The sequence below is a fragment of the Drosophila montana genome, unplaced genomic scaffold, assembly GCF_035044405.1.
Source record: "Drosophila montana isolate Dmon_TW-CO22-7 unplaced genomic scaffold, ASM3504440v1 contig_2081_1, whole genome shotgun sequence".
Lineage (NCBI taxonomy): Eukaryota > Metazoa > Arthropoda > Insecta > Diptera > Drosophilidae > Drosophila > Drosophila montana.
Window position 1 is genome coordinate 1,935,747 of NW_026996991.1, and position 23,653 is coordinate 1,959,399.

The 23,653-nt window shown below is 45.0% G+C and overlaps 1 protein-coding gene across 5 annotated transcripts in view; it reads right to left on the reverse strand.

The window, feature by feature from the left end:
- The window catches only part of sns (sticks and stones), a 60,012-nt gene extending 36,787 nt beyond the window's left edge, over nt 1-23,225 (reverse strand). For 2 of the 5 annotated variants that reach the window (XM_064679921.1, XM_064679920.1), the window contains exons 1-2: nt 22,701-22,971; nt 6,296-6,640 (exon numbers count right to left, since the gene is read on the reverse strand). In XM_064679921.1, the coding sequence (XP_064535991.1) occupies nt 6,296-6,640; nt 22,701-22,956 (601 nt within the window). In that variant the 5' untranslated portion in view covers nt 22,957-22,971. Of the gene's footprint in view, nt 1-6,295; nt 6,641-22,700 lie in introns of all 5 variants that reach the window. The other 3 variants (XM_064679922.1, XM_064679925.1, XM_064679923.1) reach the window with 3 other exon arrangements.
- Between the last annotated feature and the right edge of the window lie 428 nt (nt 23,226-23,653).

Consider the following 23,653-nt stretch of genomic DNA (forward strand, 5'->3'; position numbering starts at 1 on the left):
TGGGAGCATTGCAGCAGAGTTGCAAACACACACACACAAACAAACAGTCGTGGATAAAGTTAAGTGCACGTGTGCATTATTTTAATGCCACCTGAAGGAGTAGGCAGCCATTGCGTCTTGTGTGGCAGCCGCAGACGGTCTGAGGAAAATGCGCTCGAAGCTGCTGCAACACATGTAGAGAAGTTAAAGTGAAATGCGGATGGCAGCTGGGGGCTGGGGGCGTAGGGTGTGTATTTGACATGCAACATATGTTGCCTGCTGTAGAAGTTGTTGCATGCAAAATGAATGCTCAAAGCCGTGGCAAAGCGAGGCTGCCCAAGCATATTGCCAGGGGAGCGCAGACGCTGCCACCGCGTAAGCCGTCCTGTCGAGGTAATTGCTTTTGCTGCTACTCCAAATGAAATCAACACCGTCCGAGCTCCCCATTGATAGCCTTAGCCAAGCCCTGATGCCTCGAAGCTGGCGCGTTGTTTGTGAATTTTATTTGCCTGGCTCGGGGCGCATTAAATTATTATGCACAAATCAAATATACAAAACACAAAATCCCGCGACACACAACAGAAACACAGCAGTACACAAAAGGTGCGACCCTGACATGTGTGTGTGTGTGTGCCTGCGGCATTAAATATTCCAGCTTCTCCAGCCTCCAATTTGGCTGCACATTGAGTATACATAATTTCAGCGCTTACTCCCGAAAGCAGGCAACGCTTCTACACACAAGTTCCCTTTGATTTCATAGATATACTAAAAAATATCTCATAGTTAGCTTTACATTCAAACTATTTAAAGCCGCCTTCGCATTTACTTCAGCTTCCTTCTTATGCAACTTGCTTATCTCGCATCTGTTAAAGGATATTTTCGATTGGGTCTTTAAAAAGACATATTCTTAAACCTATCTACGTGGCAAAGTCAGCCTTAAGTGAAGGCGTTTGTGTGCAAATTGGTGTCGCAAGGACGCCCCAAGGAGCATTACGGCTGTGCGGCATATCCGCGGCAAGGGAGGCGCTTTGCATTGGAAATTCATAATATTTGGCATATTGCAGCAGCAACGCAGCGTCACGACGCCGCGCGTGTTGCATATCTAACAGGAGAGAGCAACTGAGAAATCTAGAAGCGTAAATACTCTTCTAAATATACAAAAATATTGGGAATGTCTGTCTGATCGATTGACTAATTGAATAATGATCAGCGCATAACCCAAACCCAAAGAGCTAAGAAGCTAAATTTTTTACAGTAAATAACAATAAAAAACAACTTAAATGATGATTAAGACGCGAATTTTGAAAAGTTTACCAGAAGTATTGCAAAAAAGGGATAACTTTTTTTAGAAAACTTTTTTGGATCTTCAAAAGGCGTCCGAATGTATCCGTGTTATTTCCCGGAATTTCAGAAAAACCATAGTTGGGGTCATAATTATAATACCCTACATGAGCGTAGAAAGCGAGCAATGCATATACATTTTATGATTCTGTTTTGCACAAAGTCGAGGCAATGCAAGTGCGATTTGTAACAAGTAAATCCTGGGGCGACTTCGACCTGCAAGCACCTACATATATGGGGATTGAGAAGGACCTGCGAGCACACACATATGAGGGGGTCGAGAAGGATGTGTGCATTGTTGATTGGTATGCAAATTGTATTTGATTATTGACATGTGCGAGGCGCATTCACGACAATCGATCAGTGTAGCCGACGGGCCCGAATGGCAGAAGAAATGAGAAGATTGTCGTCGTTTTGTGCTCAGTTGTTGTCGTCACAATTGGCGTTACATGCGATTATGAACGAGCTTAGAAGGTACCATGCTGCAGGTGCAGGAGCAGCTCCATTGTGCGCTCGACCCTACTCCATTGAACCCTAAACATACGAGAGTCGCAGCGATTCGTTGATTAAATTTTATGCACTAGCCCAGCAGGGTAGGGCTAGGGGCAGGGGTAGGGGATGCTGAGGAGGTTGCAAATAATTTATGCAGCCATTGTTGGGCTGCAGCAGCAGCAGCAGCAGCAGCCCGGGCAAAAGGGTGTACAATGTGCAATTTGCCATGAATTCAGGCTGGAGCTCAGCCCGCTAACCCACTAATAGTACGCCTCATAAAAGTTTTATGCGCTGAAATATTTCTCGACTCTTTTCTCTACTTCTTATTTTTTGGTGGGTAAGAAAAGCAAGAATTGGCAATTTTTCCATTTGACGTCAACTGTTTTGCTGGGGTCTGGAGACAGCCTCTGAGTGAGTGAGTGCTGAGCCTTGGGTTCGAGTCCGCGTCCGAGTCCGGGTCCGAGTCGCTGTCGTCCCAGGCACACTCCAAATTGTTCACATCTCTGACATGCGCTCCCTGAGGGAATGGGCTCGAATGGTGACTTTAAGGTCGCAAAACAAATGTTTGGCCATATTTCAGAGCCTCTCACTGGGTGGCCTTAGCTGGGGATTCGAACTTTGATCATTTGCACTACAATTACGATGCGATTACTCGAGTCAAATGAGCGGAAATTGGAAAAATTCTTGACCATTTAAAAATCATTAAAGCACATTTATTGGCTGCCAGCCTCAGCCAGGCCAGGACTGAGACTGAGTCTGAGTCTGAGTCTGCGGCTTGGGGGTTGCTCCAACCGTTCGCCAAACTTCCGTCCCCACCCCCTACAACTTCCATTCGCATTTTCCCATCTAGACTGCATTGCATAACAGAAAAAAATGTTTCTCCTTTTTTTCTTTCAATTTTTGCAATGCTGCTTTGTATTCAAAATTTATAAAGGCAGCTCTGCTTTTTGGCCGTGCATGCCTGGAATTCCATTGTGCCTGGCCCGAAGCAGCTGAATCGCCATTGCCCACGCCCAGGCCCAGGCCCAGGCCCGGGCTCAGGCTCAGGTTCAGGTTGAGGTTCAGACTCTGGTCGTGGGTCCCTATGCGTTGGCAGCAAAAACTTTTGGACCCGGTCGGTCGGTCGGTCGGTCGCCTTGCGGCATATGTGTTTTTGGCTGCGTTTTTAAAAATTAATGGCATGCGAACATTTTCTAAATTTCCATAAATTTGCACGTGGACTTTTGTGTGCAAAAGTTCTTTACTATGCCAACTTATAATCTAATTGCGCCCTCACGTGTGTGTGAGTATGTGCGTGTGTGTGTGCGTGTGTGTGTGTGTGTGTGTGCGTGCAGTTGGGTCCATGAAACTTTTAGCTAAGCGGCCAGCGTACGTTGAAATTAGTTCAAAAAGAACTTTGCATCTGCCTCGTTGGAGTGTTTCAAATTTAATTTGCGAATGACAAAGGTTCGTTCATTAGGTTTCTGCGTTGCATATGCTATTTAAATTAGAGAAAGACAATGAGACACAAACAGAGACGAACACGAAAAAGCATTTAAGAGGGTTGCAATCGATTCCGCAATGTTCTATTCAGTGTAATAACCGCCGACAACAGGTCGGGAATTGCCTCTGGGAATAGGGAAAGATATATAAATTTTTGCAATCTATAATCAATATGCTTTTAACTCATGCAATTCTAGTTGGATTTGTCTAACTTCAAAATCGAACCAATATACCCCGTTTTGTGTGCTTGATGTAATATGAGATCAATAGAGAAATTACAGAGGAGTCATCCTATAGCCAACGAAACTTGACTGGCAAACAATGCGAAAGCAGGCATCAATCAATAACAGGTATAGGGGGGGGGGATGGTAAATTAGCTTAATAAATAAATCAAATAAATGTTACTTGAACTTAATTGAATTATTACGCATTTGTCTACATTTTGCCGGGCTAATTGCTGCAATAATGTCGCACGTGTTTTCATGGATGCCTAAGGGACATACCTATGTATGTAAACACACATACACACACACACATACAGTCATAGCCACACATATTTTAGTCCGTCAGTGAAACATAGTAGATGCCATTACAGAACAAAAGAGAGAATGGCACCTAGCGGGTGTAAGCGAGAGGGACGCACAAGTACCGACAATTATGACAAACATTTCTTCATGGGCTGCTGTGTTGGGACACAACAAGAAGAACAAGAAGAAGAAGAAGGCAGAGGCGCCGCCGGACGACCTTTTGCCGCAACAACAACAACAGCAAAACAAAAACAACAACAACAACAACAGCAATAACTAACGAGCTTATACGAATCCAACCCATACATATACACAACCCATACATATACACTCAGAGAAAAAACCAGAATTAATCGTAAGTTAAAAATGAAGCTGTTAGTTTATAAACTTTTTTAATTTAAGTATTCCTTACTTATAAATCTTGTTCTTCTTTTTTAGAAAGTGTTGGACTTATCTTATGCATACAAATTATTTTTTTCTGCTTAATCCAATTAACTTTTAAATCGAGGATAATTAATCGCTAATAAAAGAACATAAAAACAAATACAACTGAAATATTGAGCAGAACTCGTTATGTATGTCGGCCATGTTTGCAATATAGAACGTCCTTTTTTCTCTGAGTGTACATAGGAACTGGCGAGAGATTTTTTTCTTCTTTGAGTTTTTGCAAGGCTCCTCGGCACACATCATCATTGTCACAGCTCATGGCGCGTAATTAACTAAACAAACGTCATTAGGCATGCGCATATATGTGTGCGAGATGGTGTGCGCGGGTGTGTATATTGGTGTGCGTGTGTGTGTGTGTGTGTGTGCATGTGTGAGCCTTGGGCAAGACAGCAGCATCGCAGTCGACGTCGTCGTCATCGTCGTTGTCGTTGCCGTTGTCGTTGCCATGGACCATCATAGAAGTGGGCTGAAGTGGGGTACTCGCTGCGGAATCTCTACAAGAATAGAAGGCAGCCAAACGAAGCAAAGGAAATGAAAATCGCTGTCATCAAATGTAGCGCAATTTCTTGAGTGATTACAACAACAGCAAGCGGGAGCAGCAACAGGAGTACCCACACATTCAAAGTGATTACACGACAGCAGGAATAACAATGCAACGAGACCAACACACACACACACACAAATACACTCTTACTTGCCCACACACACATGCATACACTGATACCCATATACACCCAACACTAAAAACAAAAATAAATTCATTTCGCTTCAATTTGAAAATGCTTGCTTCCCTCCCTCTTCCCTCTTCCCTCTTCTCTGTTCCCGTCCACCACTCCCACTCCCACTCCCCTAACTTGGTCCTGACAGTGTCAGCTCAGACTGTGACTCCTTGGAGCAATAAACTGCGCTAAATTCAGCTCAGCTCGCACAAAGTTGTTGTTGTTGCTGTTGTTGTTGTTCCAGTTGCTGTTGCTTTGCAAATTGCTGACAATAAATGTTGGCAGCGACAACCAACAGCCGCCCCGCCATGCCATGCCCCCAATTTGGGCACCCGCATGCGGAATCTCCAGCATTTAAATATGCAAGTGCAAATGCTATAGGTGCAATGAGCGAGAAACTAAGGGGTAGGAGGTTCTACGAATTGTATTTATTACCGGAATTAATTGATGCTGCCTGCAACCAGAGCCTGGACTGAAGTTAAGAGGAAACTGAGAGCTCTAGTTAGGAATCGACCACAAATGAATGTCGTGCACGCCAAGCAGCTTGAACTGTATCTTAAACTCCCATTTAATTATATTTTGCCATGAATTGAAGCCTTTGTATGCTCAAAAATGAAACTAATTTAAGCCAGAAACAGATCATATTTTTCCATCCAACTTGAACTGTCTTGAACTGAAACAATTTTAGCTGATCTGATTTCAATTACAATAGTTTGTATCATGTTTTCTCCACCGAACTTTTTCTACCCCTAGTAAAATCGTTGCTTTCAGGCTTTCTTCGGGCACTCACTGACCATTCCCAGAATGAGCAGTGGCATAGCTTGCCCGGACAGGCTATAAATTTTCTCGCACCGGGTCGCTGATTTCCCATTACTATCTCTTTATCCTATCTAATTAATACTCTATATATCTAGTATACATTTCTATACTTCATTAACAACTTCTTTCTTTCGTTTTTTCCTATTTAATTATAAAGTAAATTACGATTATTTTTAATTTTTACTTAAGAGCACTATTTTCTCTACTTACACCCTTCTTCTTAGCTGTAGTCACTGACACAATTAACTGTGAAAAGGGGCATAGCTGGGTGGACGGGCAAATAAAATACCTTCATCGTTCGGTGATGCTATTGGAAAATTGTGTATTTTAATTAATGATTAATTAGGAAGACACTCGTTTTTGTCGACCATTAAATAAAAATAGTGAAACAAATTTGATAGCCGTAAATTGAACTACAGACAATTTCGTTTAGTTTCGAAGACATTTAAAGTACGTAGAAATAAAATATGTAGTCTGGGGCTTACTTACATATGACAGTCAGCTTGGCATTCGCCCGAATGGCCGAGTTGAGGCGCGCTGGCCCCACCTGGCACTGATACTCGGCATCATCGTTGATGGAGGCATTGGAGATGCGCAGATTGTAGACACCCTGTTTGCGATCACCCAGCACGGAGTAGCGCGGAAAGCCGGGTATGACCGCTGAGAAGCCCAGGGCGAAGCCATCCTTGGTCCACTGCACGGCGCCGGCCACGTTGGCCACCTCGCAGCGCATCATCGCCTCGGCGCCCTCCAGCACTTGCAGATCGTGCGGCGTTGTGCGAAACTTTTGCTGCTGGGCGTGGCTGGGCAGGGGCAAGAGTAGCGCCCATAGAACTGCAAGAAAAGAATAAACAAAAAGAAAATTGGAAAAGGATCGTTGGAAAAATGCAAGATTAATTGTCAGGCCATTTGTTATTCTTGGCCAGGCCATGGCGTCTCATGGGAACGGGGGCGTTGACTTTCATTTCCATTGGATACGTGACTTTCCATTACAGCTGAATTATGAAATGTGTATTTAGCCAGCCGGCAAAAAACAATGAGCGCCGCCCGGAGTCACAAAGAGACAATGGAGCCGCGCACAGAGACTTTCCTAAATAGCAAATCCTGCCCGCAATAAAACAGGACATGCCGCTGTCAGAGCAGGAGCCGCCGCAGCAGCAGGAGCAGCAGCAGCCGCAGCCTTTACCCGCCGCTAAGCTGCCGCAGAGCTGCATTTGGGGGTGAAGCTGGGGCTGGAGTCGGAGCCGAACTTTGACCGCTCAAAATGAAAAGTTTTTTAATGAAAAACAAACACATTTCCCCTCGCTGCTGCTGCCCGCTGCCCGCAGCCCATTGCAATCCAGCTCACAAAAGCCAATTGTGGGCGTGTCCGGCATCCGCCACGGCGACTGTTTGCCAAGACTTATTGCGGACTGCATTCGCAGTCGCAGTCGCCAGCAGTTTATTTCTTGCCAGTGCCACCGCCGCCAAAACTATTAAATTGTGTAAAAAAAAAGTAAAAAAAAAATAGGAAGAGGCGCGACCAGAGCCGAGGCCAGAATCAACAAAAGCATTTAACGCGGCCATCAGGCAGCTACAGTTGTTTTAGGGCCAGTGCCCATGTCCGTACCCGTGTCCGTGCTCAGAGCTCAGTGCACTTTATCCGTGGAACGAGGCTTTCATAAATTTCAAACGGATCTGAAGGTGGGAGGGTCTACGGTCTGTGGTATGCGGAATGCGGAATATGCGCGCATATGGCCAAAAAGTGGAGGAGCTGTTTATTTATTAGCGCCGAAATGCAGTTTTAAATACCACAACGAACGAGCTAGTCGCGAGTGGCAGATGAAATTCCAAACTTAAAACAAAACAAAAACCTTTTAAGAGTGCGCTAGTCGGGTGTGCTCGACTTGCAGATACCCTTAGCCCAGTGCGAGCGGGCAACAGTCGGGTAAGTCCTAGCCAATATACTCTTTTACACTTTATAGTATGAAAACAAAGAAGAAAAAATCACTAAAACTTGCCGAAAAATGCCGAGGCAATGATTAATATGGCCACTATTTGCATACACACGATGTCTGAAATGAATTTTAAACACAATCCCTACCATGCGGGACTTGTCGGGGGTCTTGTCAGGGGTCTTGTCAGGGGTTGTGCCTTGGATCGGTTGTGCCTGCCAACTCTTTACGATTTCATTATTTTGCTCTTTCGTACATAATTTGCGTTTTCGAGCCGAAGAATGCGATACGAAAAGTTGCTCCGGCTCCGGCTCCGCTCCTGTTGTTCTTGTTGTCAATGTTGTCGCGCAATTTAGCATAGAAGTTGTTGTTGTCGCTGTTGTTGTTGTTGCTGTTGTTATTGTTCTGGGCAGAGCGGCAGCAGCCAGCATTACTGTCAATTTATATAAATTTTCAGATGCCTTGCCCCCAACCTCGCTTTATCTGAATGAAACTGTCAAGCGCAGGCGAGCCTTGGCCCTTGGCTGGGAACCCTTGCCAGCAGCAGCAGCAGCAGCAGCAGCAGCAGCAGGCGCGGCTATAACCTTTGCCCCTCGAGGGGCACGGTCTACGCAAATTCGAGCCTATTTCACAGACATCACACACACACACTCGCATTGGTTGGGCTGTGGCGAGAGTTCATAGTTGAGTAAATTTTTACCTCGTTCATGATGGGGCGCATCATTGGCGAACTTGAGCGGCATGTGTGTGCTTGTGCGTGTTGGTGTGGGTGTGGGGTTGCGGGTGTGTGTGTGTGTGTGTGTGTGTGCGTGTGGGATTGCGGGTATGTGTGCGTGGATTTTCAACAAATTTGCCTAGCTTGTTGTTTTGTGCTCATTGCCATTGTTGTTGTCCCATATTTTTGAAGCGAAAAATTTTAATAAAGTAAATTCCTATTTTACGGCCTGAGAGGAAATGGGCTTCCATTTTGGCCGATGGGTGTATTAGGCACGGCTCATCCTTGGGCGCACATTGTATTGCGAAAGCGTCATCAAACTGAAATTGAAGCATGACAAGCAGTTCACCCATCCAACACATACAACATACTCGCAGACAGACTTGCACACGCACGCACACATAGACACTTCATATGTCATACGTGTCACACGTATTGCGGCCGGAAATAGTCGATGGAAAAACACGCAACAAGCGGAGACAGCGACAAGCAAAGTGCGAAAAGGATTTAAATGCTTTTCGTGTCGCCTTTTGACCGCGCCCGAGTCCCTGCAATCGGATGGCCAAGATTGGGAGCGGTGCAGGGCACCCCTCAACCCCAAGTGCCATTGTCAAATTTGTGCACTTGGAGAAAAATGGTATTCTAATTCAACTAGAATTGAAATCAATAAAAACGGCTTGAATTCAGTAGAAGTATATATAAGTAAATTGCAACTAAGATTGAGTACAAGAGTTGAGTGCTATTTTAAGGAATATCAGGATAAAGAAAGAAATTCTTAAAATAAAAATTCTTGTGCTCAGCTGAAGAAATATTGACATTAGCTGGATTTTTGGTAGAAAGTACTTGATTCTTTCTTCGAGTGTGTGTGTGCTGTGTGCGCAGCGTGTGTTGCTTTTCCTGTCGCGCGCGCTTTCTTGATTGTTTTTGAAGCTGGAAATGGAACGGCACACACACAAACATACACGCAGAGACGACACACATGAGGACATCCGCACACAAATCCCGGCCGCAGTGCCCTGACATTGCGGCAGTGGGCAAAAAGGGTTTTATTTTACGAGCGGGACTATCAGTGTTATTGTTATGACTGAAATTTGATGGCCTCAAACGCTTCTGGCTGAAACTGAAACTGGAGCTGGAACGGGAGCAGGAGCGCGTGCTGGAGAACTAGCCAAGTGACGAATGTGTGAAGTGGTGGCGCACCCATCGCCGGTCCCTTGCGTTGGTCCTTTATGGCGCTGACGCAGTCAAACGATGATGATTCCTGCTCCCGCCCAGCCCCAGTTAGTTATCTGTCACGGCCTGGCCGCTGATTAAGCAGCCCTTTCAGTTGGCGCAGATTGGTTTAACGAGGGTCGGGAGCGCAATAGGCTGCCCGCCCAACCGCCCAACCGCCCGCTCGCATCAGTTGACACCTGGTTAGCCTTGGCGTAGCAATACGATGCCTGCCAATCTCTGACACCATACATATATATATATAAGCATATACCTCTTTCTACACACGGCAGCACTTAAGTTTTATTCGCATGGCTTTAAATGCTCACGTAGTATTTGTGGCCCGCATCGTTCTCCCAAGCACCAATTTGAGCCTGGCGAATTTGGTGTTTCGTGCGAGGCGCGCGTTAATTTGATGATTATGATTTTCACACTGGCGAATCGTGAACATCTTTTACGGGTTTGCTTTTGCCATAGCCAAAGTAGGCTGTGCTGGAGCTAACTGTCGCAGTTTGGCATGTGGCATGAGGCATGCGGCATGAGGCATGTCAATTGTGCCACCTTGCGGTATGCCTTGGCCACGCCACGCTGTCAACAACGTGCTTTGCATGCCCAACTCGACGAATTCGTTATAAAATATTGTTAGTCCAATTCAGCGTCGCCTACTGCTACTGCTGCTGCTGCTGCAAATGCAATATAACAATAGCTGCGGGACCTCTCCGCCTAATGGTGCATAGCTCTATCCCAGTTTCCCCTTCTACCTTGGCGCGCGTACGTGCAACTGCAGCATATGCTCCACTCGATTGGACACATGGCCTCAAGCTTGAATCCTTTTTGGCTCCTGGCCTCTGGCAACGGCAAGAACTTATGTACAAACATTGCGGCTGCTGACTAAACGGAGCCTGCCCTGGCAAAGCATCTCCTGTCACTTCCAGCCTTTTCGTGTGATGGCAGCTGGCCCAAAATATGTTGAACGCAAGGGGCATGAGCGGAGAGTGTGGGCCAATTAATCGCATGCATTGGCTGAAGTTGGCATCATTATTGTCCATTTTGGCTGACTGCAGATGTCAGTCTTCACTTTATTGGGCAAACACATGCAGAATTCACTCAGAGAAAGAATCGAGTTCTTTTTACTCCAGTTAATATCTACCCAAGATTGCAAAATTTTTGGCTCTTAACGAAAATCTTTTTTTGTTTGCATTGAGATTGTTTTATGTTTATTTCAAGAATGTAATATTAACAATTAATTTTTTCAATAAATATTTTTACCTAATACAAGTAATTGATTGATTTTTTATACCCTGAACCCATTAAAAGTGTGTAAAAAGGATATAATGTATTTGTGCAAATTTATGTAACAGGCAGAAGGAAGCATTTTCGACCACATAGTGTATGTATTCTTGATCAGCATCAATAGCCGAGTTGATCTAGCCATGTCCGTGTGGCTGTCCGTCCGTCCATCTGTCCGTCCGTCTGTCCGTGCGTCTGTCCGTCCGTCTGTCCGTATGTATGAACGCAAGGATCTCAGAACTTATAAGAGCTAGAGACTAAAATTTGGGCTGTAGGTCCTCCTAGTCCCCGCGCAGATCAAGTTTGTTACCGATATTCGATAACTGCCCCGTTCCCAAGAAATCGAGAAAAATCGATATCGAAATCCTGTTTTTGAGCAATTTTGGTTAATAATAAGAGCTAGAGTCTCCAAACTTGACATGAAGCTTCTAGAATAGTATATATATATCAAGTATTTTATATCTTATACCTATCGCCTGTGGAAAGAAGAGGGTTTAGGATATGCCCTAGTCGGGAGCTCCCGACTAGAACCTCTTGTTTTGTAATATCGAAAATCAGTTTTTAGCTCAATTATCTTTAAAATAACCAAGGAATATTGAAGGACGAAATGTACTAGAAACTTGAAAGAAACAATCGGTTTGTATTCTAAAGTCATGCTAAAGTTTACAACTGGATTTCTCGAGGGGTCGATTCAAGGATTCTCATATTCCACCTGAGCAGCTTCAGGCAAACACTTTGCCTGAATTCTTTCCCTCAACATTGAGACCTGCGGCAAAGGGAAGGGCAACATAATCACCAACAACATTATTAGCATCAACATTGCCGTAACGGCGCCGGGATGAGGCCATAGTGCAACACAGCTTGCCAACCCCTCCTGCTCAGTTATCCACAGTCTTGAGACTTTTTCCGTGCCAACATAAAAAAAAATTGCGAAAATGCGGCAGACAACTTGTAACCTGCAACCTGCAGCTAGGTAACTCACGCTTAAAATTCTGCAACAACTAATTTTATTTATGCATTAACTATGAATATTTGCGGCGCCAAGCGACCGCAGCGAGTCGCGAGCCTTTGCCAATTTTTCGCAGGACTAAATTAAGAAGGAGACCATGAACCATCTAATAAATAAATGGGAGCAGGAATGAACCGAGCTATCCACAGACTGCCGAGAGATAAATGCCCCTGCAGATGAGAAATATATATTTATACATGTTATATAGTAACCCGTACAGCTAGTTGGTTGTTTCGAGTGATAAGAATAAATTCATGCATATACCTTCATCGAATACCATTTCTATCTTCTTAAAGATTCAACTAAATAATTCATAAATATTTAAATAAATATTACTTGCTGTTGGCATCTCTAAAAATGATATTTGCGAATTCTGCTGCACTTGAAGTGCTCCAAAACTAGAAAACTTGTTGAGGCAACCGTCGAAATGCTGCCGAATGCGATTTGAGTGCTTGAATGTAGGGCGCGGAGGAGTTGGACGCTGAAGTGGTTTTAGGGTATATTCTGTGAGTGTTGCGTTTGATTAAAGTGGTCATCGTGGCGCATACCTGTTGCAGGCAGCAAGGTGAATGCCGCATTCTGCATGTGCCTGCTGCTGCCGTGGCTGCTTGCACCCACTTTAAGGGTTCTCAGTGGCGCATAGTTTTTGCCACATCTCGTGCAACCACACAGATACATACATATACACATTTATGCGTAGTTGTGCCTCAATTAGCTAGTCGCATATCAAGAGGGGGCCAAAGCTCACTTTTAAAATGTGAAAAGTACAATTTTTATTATTTTTTTTTTTTGACTTCTGGACAATTGTGGGAAGCGACAGTCCATTGTTTTGAACATGCGTTCCGACAGGAAAATAATTTGGTCAGTACACGCTACAAGCGCAGACAATTACAAGTGTTGACCACTAAAAAGATCGCGGGGCTTTGTTGCCCGGGGGGAGAGCCTCTACCCTCTGTGGGGCATTTAAATTAAATGCCAATCTCTATAGAAATCCAAAGCTGATTCGAACGACAAGCATCTGAAAAATTGCTCCCAGCATGCTTGATTTATTTATAACACATGCGACGCATCTCATATACTTATGAAATTCACAGAATAAAGAAAACGTATACCAATCGACAACAACAACAACAAAGATGTCGACAGGATACAGCGGGACAAACGACATAAAAAGCGACATCATCCAATCAATTTATGCGCCAATGTCTCCAGTGGGTGGCTTGGGCAGCACATGAGCAGGCTCACAGATTGGAAAATGGATAATTGGAAGTGGGTTCGAGTTCGATTTGGGGCTCCTTTGATGGGGCGCAGGGTGGGTGCGTGCGTAATATTATCTTTAAAAAATCATTTCAGTTAAATCGAATTTTTAGGGCAAATCTATAGCAAGCAGTTCCTTTATACCATATCTCCTGGGTGCGGAGGTAGAAACAGAGTAGAGCCCTTCCTGACTGACAGCTCCAATAACTACAACAGACTCCAATTTTTGCGCAATAAACCCATCAATTGAGAATGGTGCCGATTTGGTCAAGAAGCTGTCATCATTAGTATTCTCATCCTAGTAAAAGGACAACTCAAATCCCGACTCCTGCTCGATTTCAACTTTAATTCTCCATTCAGGCGAATGCATTGCTTGATATTTTTGGCTGTCGTTGTTGTTGTTGTTGTTGTTGTTGTTATTGTAACGCTTTCAAAGTTATTTGCTGTCCATTTCCAAACATTAAACCAGAGTGACTTGAATAAATTTCATATTTGAAAGCCTCACACACACACACACACACACACACATACACAGCATACAAGAACACACACACACGGTAAATGGGGAAGGCGGAAATATCGAAACCAAAGTAAACCAACATGGCTAATATGTGCGGAGCCGACGGCGGCAGCCACTTTGGCGGGGTCAGCGGTAGGAAGGGGCAGCCTCTGCTATCCAGAGCCTGAGGTAGGCACAAGCCACTGAGCGTGTGTGTGTGTGTGTGTTGGGGCATAAACCAAAAATTCCTATACGCTGATGCAGCAATTTCCGGCAGGAGCGAAAGTGGTGCGTGCGACAGCAGTGGCTGGCCTGGCCAGTGGGCGTAGGCGTAGGCATGGGCGTGCCACCAGCTCGTCCTTTGCCTCACCGCCGCCTTATCACAGTGTCCCGAGTGGGGCAGGCAGGCAGGCACTCAAGAATTTTTGCTGCTGCTGTGGCTGGTCGGTGAGTCGACGGGTCGGTCGAAATAGCTGATATGGCTACTGCGAAACTGATGCCATTAACAGACGCAAATTTCATTCATATTCATACACTTGACAGTGGTTTCGGGTTTAGGCATTCAGTTTTTGCCTCGACTGGTTGCCATTTTTTGCCAAAGAGAAACAGAAAGGAAGACCGAGAGCAAGAGCGAGAGCGAGAGAAAAAAACGTCGACTATATCGAGGCAACATCTAGTTGGAACCGCAAAGAATTTTCAAAATTATGGCAGCAGTTATCGGGCGTGTCAGCAAATGTTGCCAAAATTGAGGCATGCGAAATTCAGAATGGATAAGCAAAATGAAGATGTATCTGTGGTTCAATGAGAACGAAAGAGGGCGACTGAGGCAGAGGGAAAGAGAGAAAAAAGCATTGCTCAGGCCAAATGTGCTACGAAGCACACAAGAGCGAGGTTAACTTTGGAGTGCCACAAATGACATAAGTCAGATGGGTAGATGATATAGTTAAGAGCTTTATGCTCCACCCTTTTTAAAATAGCACTGACTAATATATCCTTGGGATAAGAAAATAATGCATCCATCGACAAGCCTGCGATTCCCCACTTAGACAATTTATCTACCTTTCAGAGAAAACAATAAAGTTGTCCATAAACCGGGCCAAAAAATAGAAAGCTATTGAAAGGGTCATAGAGCCTGAGAGACTAGTTATAACAAATATATAATCAGAGGGACAGAGAAAAAAGCTTTTTATCAACTCGGCTGATCACAAAAGTATATATTTATATCCATGCGTTACACTCTTCTTGTTAAAATTGAAAGGCAAATAGCCTAGAACCTGAGACGTCGAACTTGAAAAACGGCAATTAGGGGAGACACCTGCAGCTTGCAGCTTGCAGCTTGCATCGGCAGCTTGCAGCGTGCAACTTGCACCACCAAATGACATCGGCGGCAACGGGTGAGGCTGGCGAGTTGTTTGTCAGCTTATTGTTTGCTTTAATTGCCGTTTGAGCTGGCAACGCGGAGCATTTGCATTGTTTGTCCAAATTACTCGAAGCACACACTTGCCCCTGCCACACACACACACAGTGAGTGGAACGGTGATGACAATGGAAGTCACCCCAGCGGGTTGCGAGCGAAAATACTGCGAGGAGGATGCTGCTGCTGGTCGGGCAAGGGTTAACAGGAGTCGAGTTACCAGGATTGGAATGAGACCAAATCTGTGCACACAAAATAATGTTTGCGCAATCGAACGACAATGCGAGAGGGATGGGGGATGAGATGAAAGAATGATTGTGCTGTCCGAGCTGTCCAATGAAGCATGTCTGCGTGTGAAACCCGATGCGAAGAAGAGTGAGGGAGAGGGCGAGTGGGGGGGGGGGGGGGGGGGATAGGGTGGTGGGAAGAGCTGTTGCATAGTTCCCAGCAATTGTTGCAGAGGAAAACGAATTTTTCTCTGTCGCAATTAAAAGCGCTGCGAAGCCATCGCCAAGTTTTTCCCAGTTCCCAGCAAATGCCGCGTCACAGATTTCCACACATGAACCACCGCCCCCCTCTCGTGTTCCCTCTAACCTGATGATGGGGTCAGCGGCAAGCCGGCGAAGCGGAACCACACGTCAACTGGACAGGTCGGTGCAAAAGGTGCAAAAGGTGCAAAGGCAAGCGACTCGCCCGAGACAAGTTAACTGATGCGTGGCACAAAGCGTGCAGCCGACACAGACAAAGCCAACAACAGCTCGGACGAAGACGAAAACGAAGGCGAAGACAAAGTTCACACGATGCAGCGCGATAAGCCAAAAGCCATCCACGAGATGCGGTTGCCACAGGCAGCTGCCGCTGACGACTTGCAGCATGTGGCAGGCTGCAGTGTAGCCAAAACCGGTTCAACACGCGCCAGCGTGTCGCAGCAATTAGGACCTGGCTTGGCTCACAAATGCTGCCTGCTGCCACACACCGAAGCATGCAACAAAGCTCACAAATCATGCAACTCAAGTCGAATGTATGCAGAGCTGATCAAATATTAATTTTCAATATGTGAAACAAGCTGAACAACAGAACTCAATTTATAACTCGGACTAACATACTTCTTGTTGTACACAAAAAGCGTGTGAAGTGGGGTATACACAACTAATGCTAGTGTATGCAACAATATAGATAAAAAGTCTTACAGGAGAACAATTCAACGAAAGTGAAGCCCGTGAAAGGATCTGTCAACAAATAAAAGTTATTTAAGAATGAGCGAACGGGGATGCGTGCAGGGTATCTTCTTGTCGGACATTCGCAACTAGTCCACTCTTATTTGCTCTTCTTCTTATTGTTGTTGAGTTGTAAACTTATTGAATCTGCATAAAATATGCAGAGGATTCCAAACTCACACACACACATACACACACACACTTGGCACACACACACATGTTGCACAATAAAGGCACTTGGGTAGAGGGAACACGAAAAGCGAACATTCATAAATAAATAAAATTTCAAAATTCATCCAACTTGCGATGATTTCGATTTTAATGCAAAAATACAATTTGAAAAGAAGCAGCAGCAGCAGCAGCAGCAAGGAGACCAACCGTATCTCAGTCATGAGCGTGGGCGTGGCTGTGAGGCGCCTGTGGTTTTCCTTCGCATATCGATAACAGGACCCGGCCTCACATCAGACGGAGGACCAGACGTTGGGATTCACGCACAGTATATCTCTGGCCGGGCGCACACAAAGGAAATCGACTCCCTTTGAGCAGAATGATGCAATTATTTACACTTGATTAAATACTCAAGAAAAGTGAAAGTGTGTGGAAGCAAGTGATGCGGGGTGGGCCAAGGATTGGGGGTGCGGGTGGGGGTGTTTCTGTCGCCCGAAACGAACACATAAATTTATATTTTAGGCAAATTCAAAGTGTGCCACACGCACTTTTCGTATTGAGCTGTTTTTCAGAAATTCATAAATTTAAATTAGCAAATGAAGCCATCGATCCGGGCAGCTCTAGAGGCTGGAAAGGGAACGGAAGGGAAGGGGGCGTGGTATATACCTATCCGCAAATGATATTCAATTACAATCGCAGTCAGCTCTACCCAGGGCAAACATTTAATTTATTGACTGTGCGCTGTGAAGGCGTTTCTTATTACCAAAAGTGCCAAAGCGCTGTCATTGCCATGGCCAACGCGGTGGACACACCAACACCCCCCCCCCCCCCACCCCCCACCTCTACCCCCAACCGCACCCGCAGCAGTTCTCCTGCCACTTCGCTTGCCTCTCTGTAACCATCTGTCAGTCAGGCAGTTAGGCAGGCAGTCTATGACGAGTCTCATTTGGCATTTGCTTGATTTGCTCTCTTTATTTATTCATCCATCCTGTCCAAACTGTCTGAGCGAGGGGTCGATAAGGGAATGGGGGCAGCTACTTCTTCTTCCTCTTCTGCTTCTTTAGCAACTGCTACTTCTTCTTCTTCAATTGTATCAGTCCGCATTGCACGCTTACCAAATCAATTCGCATCAAAATCGAACCGAAACCCATCAAAATTGAGGCGCAGTCATCTATGATGCCATCTAGAGTCCACACCCAGGACCCCGTCTACCCCTCTACCCCCGCTCCCTCTACCACTGTGTGTGTGAGCTTGTGCATTTCAACGGTATATTCTGCGTAGGAAATACGCTGGGCTGCACATTGCTAATATCCTGCGCACCACCCTTCTCCACGATTCTCAACTGAAATACATTTCATTAAGATACCCCCACAGACCAAGGAGAAACGCGTAGACTTCTTTAAATTAAGTATAGCGTAGTCTAGAAGTTCGCTTCTTGCGGCTGGACCAGAATGGACATTAGGCGTCCGTTTCGATGGCGGCGCAGGAAACGATAAAGATACGAGTACACTGAAAAAGAAAATGATAGAACAAATAATGCCAAATTGAATACAAAATGCTTATTTGTTCATTTCAAAAATCCATTTGTTATCTTTGTAGCATAAACACAATTTTGACATCAAAGATAATTCATATTAAATTAAAGAATGTATGCACACGAAATACAATTAAATGTTTGCGAGCGAAACAGCATGAATTCCAGTTGGAACTACCCTTTTCTCTAAGTGTACGGCAGCGTAGCAATAAAACTGTTTATTTGGCATTGGCAGCGAGGCGTGGCAAGGGGCCATCTACACACTCGAAACACAAACACAAACATAAACACAAACACAGGCGCATTGTGGGATGTGTTGAAAACTCATAAATCTGAACACAGATGACAAACTGAGGCAGGGATCAGATCCAGGGGCAGTGGCAGTAGCAGGGGCAGCATCAGTCCAGGTAGCCTCTGTCTGCGGCGCAGAGCAATTACCACATGCTACGATTGACAAACGCTGCAGGAGTTCAACTCGCCTGCGGGAGCTGTGCGGCAAGTGGAAACTGGAGAACAGGAAAATCAGAGAATCGGAGAAACTGGAGAGACGGCGACTTCAAGTGCGCAGCGCTCTTTTATATCTCCTCTCGTCTCGTCTCATCTCGTCTCGTCTCGACTTGTTTCTGTTTTCTCTTTTTTTTTTTTGAATAGTTATTGCCACATGCTGCAAGTGCAACCGATTTATTTATACACACACACACACACACACACATACACATTTATTTATATGCATTGTGCTGCTGCCGTTTGCTCACAAATTGGATTTGCTTGTTTGCTGTTATTGTTGTTGTTGTTGTTGTTGCTGCTGTTGTTGCTGCTGTTGTTGCTGCTGTTGCACTGTTGACATCCCAGCAATTACAGCGGCATTCTCAACAGCTTGGCCCGCCCCTGCGGCTGTAGGCGTGGCAGCACGAAAGAGCGTGTGGCCAATGTAGTTTATAGTTTTATATAGCCCGGCGCTATTTCGGTGCTGGCCACTCCGCAGGCGGCAAATAAACACACGCACACACACACGCACTCACACACGCACGCAGGCACACAGCCTGCCACAGTGTGTGGCAAGTGCAAGTCATAAGCGCGACAGCTTTCGGCTTGTGCATTACGTAAACACAAAGACACCAACGCAGCCGAGCTCAGCTTTTGTGTCACCTGCGTGGGCAAAAGCCACCGCTCAGACGGGCTGCCAAACTGGTTGCTCGGCTCAAGGTGTTGCGGCAGCCAACTAGTCAAGTACCGATATATACTATATATATATACTTTATATATACATATGCATGCAGTATACATGCGACTGCCCACACGGGTCGAGCGGGCGCAATCTTTCAAACTCGGCTGGCAATTGACAGCTGGAGAGCAGCGCAATTAACTTTGGAGCGAGAACAAACAAAGTCAAACGCAGACCACGAAGCCAAGTGGCCAATGGCTTCTGAGATGCTTGCTGCAGATATACTAGCTACTCTGTACAGTGAAATCTATCCCGAGTGAACAGAACTACTCTTCAAAGATTTGTCGAAGAAATGGGAAAAAACTCTATTTATTATATACAACAACAAATATGTTTTTTAAGGAAAATCACATTGATTACTTCCTTAAGATTTTCTCCTGCCATTTTTTGTATAAATTTGTAGATAGTAATTGTACAAGCAAAATTGAATCCATTTAATTAGAAAGGCTTGTGGGGAGTTGTTCGCCGTTAGCAGACTTTTTACTGTATTTGGCAGATTATCCGCTGAAGATATGCGCGTTGCAAGGACTCTTCATCCTGTATTCCCTTCACTCCATCTCCTACTCACTTTTTGTGTGTGCTAAGCACTTGCCCTTTGAGCTCTAGAATGAATAGAAAACGCAGTCTTGTTTCCTGCATGCATCTCTCTCTCTCTCTCTCTCTTTCTCTCTCTTTCTCTCTCTCTCTCGCTCCCTCCCTCTCCATCTCTGTGTGGTCGCTGGTCAAGCGGTGGCTCCTATTGTCAATGCACTTCAGTACATTTACCAGCTGTCAGAGACAAACGCAGCTGAGAAACCTTTGGCGCTTTCTTTGCTGCTCCACCTGCTGCCCCTCCTACCCTGCCCCTACCTAACTCTGCCCATTCTCTTGCTTATCTCTCGCGCTCTCCTACTATCTATTACGACATGTTTGCCGTACACTTTCGCCGAGACTCTTCTGTGGCACACACTTCAGCGTTTCAGCCACAAAAAAAGAATCGCACTCTTCTTCTGTATACGTGTCCTTGTGCTTGTTTATTTGGCCCTCGAAAGTCCGTCCTTCCGTCCGTCCGTCCTTCCGTCCGTCCGTCCGTCCGTCCGTTAGTCCGTTAGTCCGTCCTCGTGCCCGCATGTCCGGCTGTCTTTTCTGCCTGTTTGTTGACATATTATGATCCTTGATTATTTTGTGCTGACAAATAAATGCTTTTATTTTGCTTTTCTATGCTTTAACTTCGCATTCAACTTCATCTACATCTTCTGCTTCTACCTTTTGCTACCAATTTCCTTGCCCGCTTGTGGCATTCAGCTTCAGCCTGTGGCCGCCGTTGCCAGGTGCGCGGGCTTCCATTTCATTTTTTTTTTTATTTTGGCTAATTGGTCCAAAGCAAAGCTCGGGAATTAGTTGTCCGCTTAGCTCTTCATATGTTTCATTGACGCATCTTTTATATTTGTGGGCGTTGCCCTGTTACGCAGCTGCTGTCCCTCGCAATAGAGAATTGTGTGTGATAGCAGAGTGAGCAAAGGGGAGGAGGAGGCACTGATGGAAGGCACTGATTCCAACAGTCCAACATATGGGAACAGCAAGATTGCACTAGGGGAAAAGTTCACACTTTTTGTGCTATAAATTAAAAGCTCAAATGTTCCCAGATATAGTTTTGACTTTTTTCGAAAAAGTATGTTAAATATATATGATATAAAAATTTCTATTTTTCAAGTTTCAGCAAAACAAAAACTGTCGCCAAAGATTATTCCCTTTAAGTTAAAGTTTTTTTAATAGCAAAAATTCGTCTAATGCGAGAAGAGCTCAGTTTAACAGCTATTAACTTTACAGATGTTATTTATAAAAGTTATGTTAACTTTTCTGCTTTATTAGATTACATTTTGAAGTATTTGTAATGTATTTTGTGCACAATGTGCTGAAAATTCGTCGAATGCGAGAAGAGCTCAGATTAACAGCTGTTAACTTAACAGATGCGTGAGTCATGTTAACTTTTCTGCCTTATTAGATTACAGTTTGATGTATTTGTAATGTATTTTGGCACATAAATGCTGAAAACTCGGCAAATGCAAGAACAGTTCAGATTAACAGCTGTTAACTTAACAGATGCGTGAGTTATGTTAACTTTTCTGCCTTATTAGATTACAGTTTGATGTATTTGTAATGTATTTTGAGCACAAAATGCTCAAAATTAGCCACAGTGCATTGTTGGCGACCTGCCGCTGGCGCTGTTGATTGCCTATGTGATTTCGTCAACAAAATCAACAAAACAACAACAACAACAACAACAAAGAGCAGCCCATCACAAAGGCAAACGCCCACCAAAAAGCTACCAAATCTAAAAACGGTGGGCGTTTAAACATATTTTGTGAATTATATTTGATTGTTATTGTTTTGGGGGCCATCGAAAATGGAGACGGCCAAGTTCCGTAAAAAGCCTGAGCCGCACAATGAGTTGCTGAATTTCAATGGCCTGGGCAGCTGGTCTTTAGCTTGGGCTTGGGCTTTGGCTTGGGATTGAAGGGCGGAAGTGCGATAAGCGCCTCACGAAGTGCATGTGCTAGCCACTAGACCACGCCCCTTTGCCCATTCGATTCAATTGCAGCCACAGCATAAAAGACGGATGTGGAACGCTGCCGAGGCGCGTCTTCCGGCTCGCACTTTAATTATTAATTAGCTCCAGTGCTTTGGCTGGGCTGCTTTTCTTTTATTTTGTGTTTGTAAACAAATTATAGAGTGCCACGAGAAAGAGTTGCGGAGAGTTGACTGCGGTTAAAGGACACACTGTTGCTGAATCTCCTCCTCCTCCTCAGTTTCCCATCGCCCCTTTCGTGCGCTGAGCATGTGAACGACATGTGAAGACACCTTCAGACTCATCAGAGCTTTGCACTGACCGCAACGGTTATTAAAAGGAAGTTTGGCTAACCACAAGTCCAACACGCACACACGGACAATGTGACACATGCAGTCCCTTAACAGTTCCTGCACTTTGAGAAAAACTCAAGAAACTTGTTCTCAATTTCTTTAACTTGGTTACAATTTTGTTTATTAAAAGACTCAAATACAATGCTCGGAGTAAAATAAAGGTTGTACTTCGTTTAAAAATTCTAATGCTTATTTTAAGCTTGCAAATTCTTAAAATACATATTTTGTATTTCTTTATTCAAACCAATTTTACTCATGTTTCATGTTTCAGGTCAAAATCAAAATAGACTAAATTATTTGAACAAATCACAACACTTTTCTCTCAGTGCACAACCGATTGGTTAGTCAGCCGCAAAAGTCAAGCGAAATGACTTGTGTTTTTGGCCTAATGAGCTCGGTTTGGGGCTAGGATATTAAATAGTGCAGCAGCAACAGCTGCTGGAGGTGGGCGCTACCGCCACGCCTCCCCTTCAGTAAACGCCCCCTTTTGTCTGTGATATTCCCAAATGTAAAACTTACCAATGCAGACCAGTCGCAGCTGTTTAATCCAATGTGAATGCTGCTGCTGTTGTTGTTGCTGTTGTTGTTGCTGTTGTTGTTGCTGCTGCTTCCGTTGCTGTTGCCGGCAACTGCAATTGTTGTTTCTGCTGCTGTGATTGTTGTTGTTGCTTGCATTTTGCTGCCACTTTGCGTGTTGTTGTTGTTGCTGTTCCTGTTTCTGCTGTTCTTCTTCTTCTTCTTCTGGCTGAGCTTGTGCTTGTGCTTTCAATGCCATTTTGCTGGTACCTCTTGCTCTTAGCCTTAACAGTTGTTGTTGTTGTTGCTGCTGCTGTTGTTGTTGTTGTTGTTGCTGCTGCAGTTGCAGTGGCAATTGCTGCTGCTTTGTCCGAAAGCTGAGTGCTATAACAAGCAGCAGTTGCTGTGGCCGCTGCTGCAGCGCCGCATTTGTTGCAGTTGCAGTTGCAGGTGTAGTTATTGTTGGTTCAAGCAACTTTGTGACGCCACGCAACACACTTTTGCCCGGCTTAAATACCCTATAAACAAACTAGTTTCAGGCTGAGCCGCGATCGAGCGGGGCCATGTTCGGCGGGTTACGGGCTACGGGTTACGGGTTACGGTTAACTGAGGCGGCGACAGGACATGTGACGAGCCGTGAAGTGCCGGAACGGGAGGAGCCCCGCGCGACGCAACTAACGAAGCCGCGCGACAAAATACAACAACGAAAATATGTTGACGAGCAATCGACGAAGGATGCGTGGCGGAGGCGAGAGGAACGGGCAGCCGAATTGTGCCTTGAATTTTGGCCACTTGCACTTGATGTTTGGGGTACATTCGCTGGGATATTAAGTATATTCCCGCACTGCTTTAAGATTAACAATTGGCATCACTTTTGGCGCAGACTCGATAATTTGGCGCTTGTACCGCGGCGGCTGCCGAATGGACCAGCATGTGTGTGTGTGCGTGTTGCGAGT